Source organism: Drosophila obscura, unplaced genomic scaffold, assembly GCF_018151105.1.
Source record: "Drosophila obscura isolate BZ-5 IFL unplaced genomic scaffold, ASM1815110v1 contig_74, whole genome shotgun sequence".
Taxonomy (NCBI): Eukaryota; Metazoa; Arthropoda; class Insecta; order Diptera; family Drosophilidae; genus Drosophila; species Drosophila obscura.
Genome location: NW_024542866.1, coordinates 479605 through 493046, shown reverse-complemented (window position 1 = coordinate 493046; position 13442 = coordinate 479605). Strand labels below are relative to the sequence as shown.

General features: G+C 39.9%; 1 protein-coding gene across 5 annotated transcripts in view; it reads right to left on the bottom strand.

Moving 5' to 3' along the window:
* LOC111075299 (neuronal acetylcholine receptor subunit alpha-7) overlaps positions 1-13442 on the bottom strand; it is a 161042-nt gene that overhangs the window by 74492 nt on the left and 73108 nt on the right. For all 5 annotated transcript variants that reach the window (XM_041595670.1, XM_041595671.1, XM_041595673.1 and 2 more), the window contains 2 exons: positions 7378-7487; positions 4583-4763 (listed from right to left, as the gene is read on the bottom strand). In XM_041595670.1, the coding sequence (XP_041451604.1) occupies positions 4583-4763; positions 7378-7487 (291 nt within the window). The remainder of the gene's footprint in view (positions 1-4582; positions 4764-7377; positions 7488-13442) is intronic.

The following is a 13442-nucleotide window of genomic DNA, read 5'->3' as shown; positions in this document are numbered from 1 at the left end:
AACAACCTAAAGAATTAGATGGTTTAGAACATATGTTTTTATCTAGCTATGCATTGAATTGAATACTTTTAATAAATAATCCCAAAAACAGAATCATATGTACCTTCCATGCATTACTATATTTTTAACCTGAAAGATGCAGTATGCAAATAAAAGTTGAATACATTTTTTGGTTCGTTTGGTTTTGGTGTAAGGATTGTCGATAATTACGAGGAAACCTTTTGGCCTAAAATTATCGCGAGTTATTCCACATCTGGAGCATTTCCGTCGTTAGGTGTTTTTTTCTAGGACGAGTACGTGTTAGGATTTACAGCAAGTAATAATTGTTTATTTTTCCTCGAAATCATCGACTTTTTAGGGAATTATCCAAAATTTATTCAATTAACCCATTCGTAGCCATTGTACCCAAGCAAGTACAGAAAAACTGTAATTTTTAAATATCCGTTACTTTAACTGTACAAATCATGTTGCTAAAATTTTGTTTGTTTTTCAATCACATACACCGTGCGGTCGTTGGTATTTCTTCTTTCTTCTGACACATTTTCGGCTCTGTAAAAAGGGTGTTGCGCTATAATTACACTATTTTCTTTGGAATTTAGAAAGAAAAAATGCTGCTTGCTCATATTGTTCACAATTTGAATTATAACGAGAAGGATTACAGACGGACATGGCTATATCGACTCGGCTATTGATGCTGATCAAGAATATATACACTTTATGGGGTCGGAAACGTTTCCTTCTCTGCGTTGCACACATCCATTTTTACCACAAATACAATATACCCTTTAACTCTTTTTTGAGTACGGGTAAAATAAAAAGAAAACTTGAAGGTTTGAACTGTACCAGAAATAGGAAAAGCTTAAAAAAAAACTTATCATTTGAGCAGTAGCATGTGGATGTTACTTGAATCGAACACAGCTGAATAATGAACTGAGGCCTGTGTTTGCTTACGACCCAAATTGATTTGGATTAAGCTAAACTCCTTAGACTGAGTTGTTTTGTGTGTCTTTCAGGTTTTTTTTTTCCTAGATCGAGATGACTAAGATCGAGTCGTAAAGGCTACGATTTATTGAGTAAGGATTTTTTACAATTGTTTGATGAAATTTTATATGAAGCTATCCGTGGGCTCCTAAAAAGAGAATGAAAATGAAGGTTACTTTTGCCTACCCTACTGAGCGTTTTTAGAGTTCGCCCCAAAGATTCCACAAGCGACAAAGACACCTACCCTCCGCTCCTCTGCTCCCCCTTCACGCGTTACAAACTGTGCTGGTTTCCCATTTCCCCATTTAAGAAATCTGAGAGCGACGAGTATGTGATCGAGCAAGATCGCCTGTTTCGCAAATATGACAGCGTGCTGCTTTGGGTTGTGCCAAAGCAGCTAAGATTCCATATTTTAAACGAATGTCACGACAAGGCTGGACACATGAGCACAGAGAAAAAAATTAATCGGATTCTAAATTTGTTTTGGTTTCACCGAATGCGCAACTACGTTAAAAGCTACATAAAGTCATGTGTGGGCTGTGCGCTGTATAAGATACCAGGTGGACGTCAGGAAGGACAGTACCACTATGACATCAATCCAATCTCTTTTTCCACCGTACATATTGATCACCTGGGACCCTTTTCTAAGAGTTCAAAACGGAATGAGCACATTCTTGTGAATGTCGACGCATTTATAAAATTTACCATAGTGCGAGCTGTAAAAAGTACAGCCACGAAACACGTAATTGATGTCCTGGAGGAGGTAGCCAGCTACTTAGGAATGCCAGATCGAATCATTACCGATCGCGGTACCGCTTTTACTTCAAAGGATTTTGAAAGGATTTTTTTGCTGTAAAGACACCGAGAGCGAGCGGACATGCAGAACGAACGAACCGGATTATTTTGTCAATGCTATTGCCTTCAAATGAAAATGAAAAACGATTGGACGGCCAGATACGATCAATCCAATTGAGCATCAATACCATGTTTACCATGGTACCACTAAATTTTCCCCATTTCAGCTATTGTATGGTTACGAGCCACGAGATATCCTCAAGAACACAGTGACGAAAGCGATCCAAGGCCCGGATCAGATGATGTTGACAGATGACGAGTTGGAAAAGCTGCGAGCAGATGTTGCGACTACAGTCAACGATCATTGGGCTGCTGCGAAGAAACGTTACGATGCCAGACATTCCAAGCCAACCGTATATACCCTTGGTGATCTTGTGTTGGTCGAGAATGAGCCGTTCAGCACGGGAACGTCACGCAAATTGGAGCCTCGCTATAAAGGTCCATTTATTATCAGCAAGGTGCTGCCAAACGACCGATATCTGGTAGAAGATATCCCTCATGCCCAACGAATGCAAAGGCACTATAAGGCGGCGTATTCATCTGACAGGATGAAACGCTGGTGCGAACTCCCACCCGATGAACCAGATGAAGATGACGACATTGAAGGCGACTCACCCTACGAATCTCGCGAGGACGCTACGATTTGTCAGGAAAGGCCGACTGTGAAGAGCTGTTAGTCAACAGGAGCTGTCAATTCTATCGGGGCTAATATACGCACGATAGCTCCATAGCCATCCATACCAACAACGGTAATATTTACTTAAGAAGTCGAATTGAACAAGATATTCAAGAAAACCTCTTTTTCAATTAATTCATTCTACATATATTGTTTAACTTATTATATCCAATAAACACTACTATTCTACTCAAAAGCCATTCCTTCGCAAAATTTATTTTGAAAAAATTCGGTATGTTTGAAAACTCACCTCAAAGAGCCAAATGGACTTTTTATACCCGTACTCAAAAAGAGGGGTATATGTATTAGACTTGTGGTAAAAGTGGATGTGTGTAACGCAGACAAGGAAACGTTTCCGACCCCATAAAGTTTATATATTCTTGATCAGCATCAATAGCCGAGTCGATAGAGCCATGTCTGTCTGTCCGTCTTGTTTGTCGGCTAGATCTCAGAGACCATAAGAACTAGGGCAACCAAATTTGGTTTTCAGACTCATGTGATATCACACTGCTAAAAGTGTATTTCAAAATTTCGCCCCGCCCCCTTCTGCCCCAACAAAGGAAGAAAATCTGTGGCAGGCACATTTTTAAAGATACGATAAAACGATAAAACGCAGTATCGTAGAGAATGACCATATATACCAGATTGCCGAACCTGAATCAGATCGAATCATAATTATAGCCTACTATCTACATCTACATCTACAATGTGTATTCTACATCTCCTCCGCTAGGGGTTGCTCGCGCACTGAACGCGGCAGAGTGTGCGAGCGAGAAAGAGATAGGTAGCGGGTCTCTGGCAGGAGGGGGCGGAAGCACCAACAGAAAATTAATTTCTTCCTTCTGGTTATAATTATGATCCGATCTAATTCAGATTCGGCACTCTGGTAGTTATGGGCATTTTCTACGATACTGCGTTTTTAGTTATATCGTATCTTTAAAAATGTGCCTGCCACAGATTTTCGTCCTTTGTGGGGGCGGGGCGAAGTTTTGAAATACACTTGTAGCAGTGTGATATCACGTGAGTCTGGAAACCAAATTTGGTTGCCCTAGCTCTTATAGTCTCTGAGAGCCAGCCGACAAATAAGACGGACGGACAGACAGACATGGCTCTATCGACTCGGCTGTTGATGCTGATCAAGAATATATATACTTTATGGAGTCGGAAACGTTTCCTTCTCTGCGTTACACACATCCACTTTTACCACTTAACTCTTGTTTGAGTACGGGTATAAAAATGGTGTCGGGTAGTGCTATCATTATCTTTGGCTTTACGATTTATTGATTGTTATTGCGAATGTAAATTTGATAGGAAATTGAAAGCTTTAAAAGCAATGGTGTCCACCGCCAATGCAAGGCAATTCCAAAAAGGATTTTCTGGAGGTTTCGTAAAATGAAAATAAAGAGATTAAACATTTTTTAATCTTAAATTATGTAGATAAATCAGAAATTAAATATCCTCTCTGAAACTGTACAACATTCTTTGAGTGGAATTTTTTTTACCGGTTTATTTAACCAAATCTCTGCCAGTAGTACTAGGGAGTTGAAAACCAACCGAGAGAGATTCTTCATTGTACTTCACCCTGTACATTAGATTATTTCTGCTAAGCAGGAATATAAGAGTTGAAGTCAGGGACTGCATATCAACCAGACTCATCCACGCTGGTGTAACACAGGGGAGTGTGCTGGGATCTGTGTTTTTCAACACCACCTTCCCGTCTAAACTTCCGTTCCCACGCAGTCCCAAGTTAATGACCGCCACCTAAACGGACGACACCGCCTAGGTACTTTTTGAGTAAATGGTGTAAGCAAACAAATATACTCGTAAATTTTTGTTATTCGTAGCACCAATCCAATAAAAATTTGGTTGATTCTGATAAAAAAAGACTAGCTGTACAGTCTTTTGCAAAGGTCGGTTATATTTTTCTCTGAATAGAAGAGAGATTTGTTGGGAGGGTATATAAACTTAGCTCAAAAAAGTAAGCTTACTTACTGGTTTTTTAATTAGACGAGGAGTAAGTAATTAAGTAATTAAAATTATGTCCACCGATTTTTGCCGCCGTTCACTCACCTGAAAGCCATCGTAGGTCCAAGAACCAAATTTCATTTCACATCGTTGATCGTCAAATGGGAACCAGGTGATATCTATCTTGCAAGTTGATTTAAAAATGCCCGGTGGAACGTACAAGCAGCTCCCGTTGTTGCGCACCACCACATTGGTAGCATAAGTGCCGTCGAAGCCCTCATCTGCACTGAAATTGTAACGTGTAATAGAATGCTTTGATTAATCAAATTCAATTCCATTACGATTACATTATGTAATAAAATCGACCGTTTCTTTAAAGAACGAAACCGACTTTTTCTAACAGACTTGCAGCTCCGTACAATGAAAAGGAATAATGGTTTTTATACCGGATACTTAAAGAGTACATGGGTGTATAAAATTCGTATAAGTGTATGTAATAGCCAGTAGAAAGTCAGTATAAACGGCCAAGTCGAATTAAAATATCCGTCGGTTTGTGCTAATGAACGCCCAGATCTCAGAGACTATAAGAGCTAGAACCAGATTGTCTTTCAATTCAAACTAAAATTTTTTCCATGCGCCCTCGCAAAGTGCGAAATTTTGAGGCATCCACAGTTTTGAAGATATGAGAACTCCGAAAATGCAGAATCATAGCGAATCAATGCCATATCTACCAGACTGTTGAATTTTGTTCAGAAAGGATTATTTTTATAGCCAGAATGAACCAATAAATATGCCGTGGATATGATTTCCCTTACACACACACTCTTCCTTGTGCAGGGTGCACCCGATGTCGGAGGAGAGCGCGATAGAACGGCGTGTTGGTGTGAGAGGAAAGAAAGACACAGATGTAGTGGCATAAAAAACAGTACAAGAAAAATGGAAACAGATAAAATATTATAAAATGCTAGTAAAATAGTTCTTTATGTGTTAAGGGGATTATTAACATTATTATTACAAATACAATTTGTAATAATTTGAAAGAAAACGAGAAGGAACGTGTGAGTCGCTTCTGGGGACGCGACTCTACTTATGCCCGTACTCAGTCAGTATATACATTTTTGAGCTTATGATTTTTTAGAATTTAAAAGTTTAAAAAAAAATTTTTAATTTTACAGTTTTGTGCTACATCTGTTATCTACATCTACATATACTATGTATATTATACATCTAACATGTAGATAATACATGTACTATTTGGGTTCTACATCACATCCGCTAGGGGTTGCTCGCGCATTAAACGCGGCAGAGTGTGCGAGCGAGAAAGAGAATCAGTAGCGTCAGCAGCGCTGGAGAAGGAGAGGGAACCAACAGAAAATTAATTTCATCATTCTGGCTATAATTATGATCCGATCTAGTTCAGATTCGGCAATCTGGTAGATATGGGCACTTTCTACGATACTGGGTTTTTTGTTTTATCGTATCTTTAAAAATGTGCCTGTCACAGATTTTCGTCCTTTGTGGGGGCGGAAGGGGGCGGGGCGAAATTTTGAAATACACTTGTAGCAGTGTGATATCACAAGAGTCTGGAAACCAAATTTGGTTTCTCTAGCTCTTATAGTCTCTCAGATCTAGGCGCTCATCAAGACGGACAGACGGACGTACGGACGGACAGACGGACATGGCTATATCGACTCGGCTATTGATGCTGATCAAGAATATATATACTTTATGGGGTCGGAAACGTTTCCTTCTCTGCGTTACACACACCCACTTTTATCACAAATCTAATATACCCCTTAACTCTTTTTTGAGTACGGGTATAATTAATTTAATAAATAAAGAATGCATAATTTTTAAATCGTAGAAAATAGTTTGGTGTAGGCGTATGCGGAATTTCTCAGATGAAAATAGGATTGTAGGATTGCTTACATTTTAATATTTCGACAATGTTGAATTCAATTCATTCTAGAATATCAATAAAGCTTTCCAAAATGCTATGTCTATGAAAAAAACGTTTGAATTCAAAAGTGTACTCAAAGACTTAAGCGGTATTGAATTTGAAATTTGAAATTTTATATTGGTCGAAGTGGATGTGTGTAACGCACAGAAGGAATCGTTTCCGACCCCATAAAGTGTGTATATTCTTGATCAAAGTCAATAAAATTATGTCTGTATGTCCGTGCGTCTTGTTTTTTTGCCTAGTTCCCAGAGACTATTTCACCTAAAGCAACCAAATTTGGTTTAGAGACTCCTAGTGATAACACACTATTACAAATTTATTTAACAATTTTGACCCTTCTGCCTCCACAAAGGACGAGCATCTGTGGCATCCACAATTTGGAAGATACGAGAAAATTGCCATTATTATAGCCAGAACGATGAAAATAATGTTGGCTAAGCTAAGTGGCTAAGCTACCACCTGCCAACGCTGCCTTATTCTCTTTCTCGTTCACATACTCTACCTTGTGCAGTGTGCGCTCTCTGGCAAAGTTGTAAAAAAAATAATGTAGATGGCAGTTGTAGCGAAAAAATGTAACAAATAAAAGATTTAATACTTCCACATAAATCGAGCATATGATATATATACTGACTGAGTACAACTGAGTATAAAAGAAGAGTCGCGGCCACTGCAGCGACCCACACCAGTCCCTCTCGCTAAAAATGGAAAAGCGCATTTACCTGAGCTAATCTTAAATAGTCTTGGTCTAAAAAAACTTATTCTTGAAAAAATTTGAAATACATTTGACTTAGTGACATATCACAGAAGTCTAAACACAGTCCGGTTGCTCTTCACCTTAGAGTCTGTCAGCCAGACAGACAAACTCAACAAACGCTAGCTTCAAACATATTGTAAGTAATCAGTGGCTTGCGCAGCTGAAAAGCAATGCACCTATACCTACCTGTTGTACATGAGAACGTCCGGCTTCCATAAACGATGCGGCGGAATTCGCAAGTCCCGAACACCACCAAACTCACTAGAATTCCAGCGTAGATTCATATCATTCCATTCCTGAAATACAAAAATGTACATTAACTAAATATATTTAGTAACATAACTATAATGCCCACCATCGCACACGCATTACGTATACGTTAAGCACTTTGACATATCCACACCCACACCTATAGACGTTATGCATATGCCCAGCACTCACCTTTACACCTATGTACTTGTATCTGTAGGAAGTATGATAAACATATAAGAAGATGCCCCAACACACCTGCATAAACAAAGCAAGAGTCGTCCAAGCCGAAATCAACAGGAAGTCTCATGCAACCAAAAATTCTGGAATGCAATCGAACGTCGCTGACCAATCCGTTAACAGCTCGTTATCAAACTGCAATAGAATGGAGAACTCTTGTTAACAAGTGAGTTCTCAAGATGAAACCCGATACCGATCGCTAGCTGCGGCCGCCTGTTTCATCCACATCTTTTATCTACATCTACATATACAATGTATATTCTACATCTAACATGTAGATTGTACATGTACCATTTAGATTCTACATCTCCTCCGCTGGGGGTTGCTAGCGCACTGCTAACGCGGCGAGTGTGTGAGCGAGAAGGAAAATGAGTAGCGTGGTCGTTGGCAAGAGGGGGCAGAGGAAGCAACTGAAAATTAATTTCTTCATTCTGGCTATAATTATGATCCGATCTGAATCGGTAATCTGGTAGATATGGGCATTCTCTACGATACTGCGTTTTTAGTTTTATCGTATCTTTAAAATTGTGCCTGCCACAGATTTTCGTCCTTTGTGGGGGCGGAAGGGGGCGGGGTGAAATTTCGAAATACACTTGTAGCAGTGTGATATCACATGAGTCTTGAAACCAAATTTGGTTCCTCTAGCTTTTATAGTCTCTGAGATCCAGGCGCTCATCGAGACGGACAGACGGACAGACAGACAGACGGACAGACAGACAGACGGACAGACAGACAGACGGACAGACAGACATGGCTCTATCGACTCGACTATTGATGCTGATCAAGAATATATATACTTTATGGGATCGGAAACGTTTCCTTCTCTGCGTTACACACATCCACTTTTACCACAAATCTAATATACCCCTTAACTCTTTTTTGAGTACGGGTATAAAAAAACCGTGACAGGAATTTTTCGTAGGCAAAACTGTGCGCAAAACATAAAAGAGAGATGCAAATTATTCTTCCCAACATACTCCTGCAAATCCCTCCCAATTGCCTAGTGGAATTGAGTCAATGCTGGTAACTATAACAAACACAATGATTCCAATACAACAAACGATGCAAGAGCTTATGCGCAACCAAAATCTCCTCCTGGAGCTCCTAATCAAACAGAAATCTGTTTAAATGGCTTGTCTAAATATATGTTTCTGGAATGCAAATGGCATTTCGCAGCACAAATGCGAGCTCTTACAGTTCCTCGTTCATCACGACATTGACGCCATGCTCATATCAGAGACTCACCTAACAAATCAAAACTATTTTCACCTCGATGGCTATAACTATGCGACAAATCATCCCGATGGTAAGGCACATGGAGGTACTGGCGTTCTGATCAAGAATCACCTTCATTTGCTACATCTTATCTACAGGCAACAGCAATTCATATTAAAATATCAAATCTACCTAAACCTAGCCGCAGTATACTGCCCACCACGCTTCTGCATTTCCGAAACAGAATTAGTAACATTCTTCGACCTACTAGGTGACCGAATTATAGCAGCTGGTGACTACAATGCCAAGCACACCCAAACAAGCATCCCGACTTGATTGATTTTGCAGTTACACGAAGGGTGCTGCAAGCTCAGATTAATGTAGATCACTTAACAGATCTATCATCGGATCAATCGCCCATTCTACTTCACCTTTACGACCATCCACAGCTTTCGGAACGCCCACACTTTCTAACTTCTAGCAAAACAGATTGTCTCAAATACAGGAAGTACATAATCTCTCATATTGATAGCTGCCGAAACATTAATTGTAAAGATGACATTGATAGGTCAGTCGAAGCATTAGTATCCTCAATGTCACTGGCGGCAAAACACTCAACACCAATATTAGCAGCTAAAAAACTTTCCAACAGCAGTCGTATTTCTAGGCACATTGAAGTGCTGCTACGCGATAAAAGAAGGCTTCGCCGAGAGTGGCAAGCACACAGATCACCTGCCTCGAAAGAGCGGCTAAAAATAGCCAACCACCAACTACGCAGAGCCCTAGAAGATGAAAACAACCGAGCTAAAATATCCCATATGGAGCACCTCTCCCCAACTAGAAGCGATTCCCACTGTGGAAAGATAAATCAGGCGTATACCCACCAATCGAGAGTGAATCACCTTTGCGTACACAAACAGGAGAGTGGGCTCGCGGCAACAAAGAGAAGGGAAATCAATTTGCCGTCCATCTAGAAAACGTCTTTAAACCACACCCACCAACCAACAATCCCGAATCATATTCTAATCAGGAGAAGTCTCAAGGGTCATTAAAGACCAAATTCCAAAGCAATAGAAAGCTGCAGGCCACGATTTCATCTCCCCTAAAATGATCATAGCATTGCCGAGCTGTGCATTGTATTTCCTTACTGTGATATTCAACAGCATGATGAAATTGGGCTATTATTCTCAAGAATGGATGAAATCAGTCATCACAATGATCCATAAATCCGGAAAAGACAAGTCCAAGCCATCATCATATAGACCTATCAGCCTTCTGCCTTGCCTATCAAAGATATTTGAAAAGCTGCTCAAACAGCACCATCCCGATGCACCAATTTGGAAAAAACATGGAACCATTGAACAAGTAAACCGTATAACCTCTGAGATAAGAAATGCATTTGAAAGACGAGAGTATTGCTCCACTGTTTTTCTGGATGTCGCCCAGGCTTTCGACCGCGTTTGGTAAGATGGCTTAATCCACAAAATCAAAATATTACTTCCACAGAACATCCATGGAATATTGGAGTCATACCTACAGCAAAGAAGTTTCGCAGTACGATGCAAAGATTACCTCTCTGAATATCATCCAATTGAAGCTGGTGTACCGCAAAGCAGCGTGCTTGGACCGACACTGTATATCATATTCACAGCAGATCTACCGACAAACAGCCTAACGACAACTTCGACATTTACTGATGATACTGCCATATTAAGTCGCTCCAAGTGCCCAAGAAGGGCCACGGATCACTTATCATCTCATCTCGTGGCCTTAGAAAAATGGCTAGCAGACTGGCGGATACATGTAAAAGAGCAAAAGGGCAAGCATGTCACCTTCACGTTAAACAGACAAATCTGCTCTCCATTATATCTGAACAATATCAACATTCCACAAACCACCGAAGTAACATACCTTGGTGTTCATCTGGATAGAAGACATACTTGGCGTAAACATATCGAAGCGAAGAGAAATCTACTTAAATTTAAAGCTAGTAATCTACATTGGCTAATAAACACCCGTTCACCACTAAACCTGGAGTACAAAGTACTTTTGTACAATGTAGTTCTCAAACCCATCTGGACATACGGCTCCGAGCTATGGAGAAATTCTTGCGTTAGTAATTTAGAAATAATCCAGAGAGCTCAATCGAAGATACTAAGAACTTTCACCGGGGCACCATGGTACATACGGAATGAAAATATCCATAAAGACTTAAATGTAGGATCAGTTAAAGATGAAATTGCCAAGGTGAAAGCAAAGTATCAGGCCAAGCTTCAAGCCCATCCTAATAGACTTGCGCAGTCTTTAACTTGGCACACTAGCCATTCACGACTCCGCCGAAGAGACCTCCCCACCCAGCATAATAATTAGCTAGGGACGTACTCTAAGTAATTAAGTGTAATTAATTAAATAAATATATTAGGTTAATATTTGCATACTTGTCGTCCGTCTCTAATAGGGAAGAATATTTTTGCTGTGCAACAATATACACCAACACAATCACTTGATCGTCAGAGTGAATTTTTGTTCCATTTTTAATTTCAGTTGAATTTCACAATTTCACAAGACAGTTCCGTTTGAGTTTTTCTAACATTGAGCTGGAGAATTCAGTGTCATATCCCATGTTCTAATATAAGTTCGGTTAAATAAAAACATCCTTTTTAAAAGCCTACTTTTGAACCCTGGAATTCTTATTATTTATATGGATATATCTGTAAATACTTGAATATACGTACATATATCTGAATATCCATCCATACCATCTGAATATGCAGTTCGTGGTGTGGGCATGTTGCATTGGAAGCCAGGGAGGAACTCGTTGAAGGCACAGTTCATTGTGGCCTACAACAATCAAGTTCTGATAAATATTATGGAGCCTACCGTAGCCAACGAGTCACTGGCGAAAATACAGGAGTATACCAAGTGAAGGACCTCATTGAAGGTTATTAACTTTGACTTCGCACTCCAATGATAACAAAACTAGCTCTTAGTTTTTTATACCCGTACTTAAAAACGAGCTAAGGGGTATATTAGATTTGTGGTAAAAGTGGATGTGTGCAACGCAGAGAAGGAAACGCTTCCGACCCCATAAAGTATATACATTCTTGATCAGCATCAATAGCCGAGTCGATATAGCTGTCTGTTTGTCCGTCTCGATGTGCGCCTGAATTTCAGAGACTATAAGAGCTAGAGAAACCAAATTTGGTTTCCAGACTCATGTGATATCACACTGCTACAAGTGTATTTCAAAATTTCGCCCCACCCCCTTCCGCCCCCACAAAGGACGAAAATCTGTGACAGGCACATTTTTAAAGGTACGATAAAACTAAAAACCCAGTATCCTAGAAAGTGCCCATATCTACCAGATTGCCGAATCTGAACTAGATCGGATCATAATTATAGCCAGAATGATGAAATTAATTTTTTGTTGGTTCCCTCTCCTTCTCCAGCGCTGCTGACGCTCCTCATTCTCTTTCTCGCTCGCACACTCTGCCTCGTTCAGTGCGCGAGCGCCCTCTAGTGAAAAAGATGTATATTCTAAATAGTACATGTGGAATCTACATGTTAGATGTATAATATACATTGTAGATGTAGATACCAGATGTAGCAAAAAAATGTAAAATGTAAAATTTTTTTTTTAATTCTTAAAGTCATATGCTCAGAAATGTATATGCTGACTGAGTACGGGTATAAGTAGATCCGCGTCCCCAGAAGCGACTCACACGTTCCTTCTCGTTTTAAGTTTATTTTGAGAACTATACTTGTTGAACTAGCGAGCTTTTTCACAAGCTATTGAATTTATTCTAAATAAGAAGTCGATTTTAGGTAGTTATATACATATTTAGTTTATTAGTTGCGAGATATTCGTATGCGATTCGTATGTCCGAATGTGAGACCGAATATGTTCTATGATCAAGACGACAGAAGTGAGTAGGAGCGATTAGCGACCATATAAGCTTAAGATCAGTTCCAGTCTATAAGAGGGCAGGCGGACCGAAGTGCCCGTGCCCTAATGCAAGCGAGAGAGAGAACGGAAGAAGCGATAGAAGCTCGGGTGGCTGCTAAGCCGAGTACGAGCGATATATAGAGAGAGAGAATGCGAGAGAACAGCATAGATGCTGCAGCTGCAGTAGCGAAACGAAGAAGGCGATATAAAGAGGCGAAAGAACGGCCGCTGCCGTTCGTAATTATAAGTGGTTACAATAATTATATGCAGTGGGCAGTGCAAATAGCAAACCAAGGTAGAATTACGTTATTCTGTACCACTGGCTATTATTTGAGGAATTTCTAGGATTTTTTGGGAAATTTCAGGCTGGGAAACCAGACTAAAGTAAAAAATTTCGAAATAAAATAACGTCAAAAATTTGACACTTGAAAGCTTCATAGTTCCCAGACAGTAAAAGGTAAGCGTAAGCTACAACGTTTTGAGGCCCGATTGCATATACTGAAATCATCCGCATATAGGAGAGGAGAGTTTAATAATAATGAAGGCAGGTCACTTAGAAAGAGTGTAAAAAGTCGGTGCTGGTGGTGGCTGCCCGTACCTC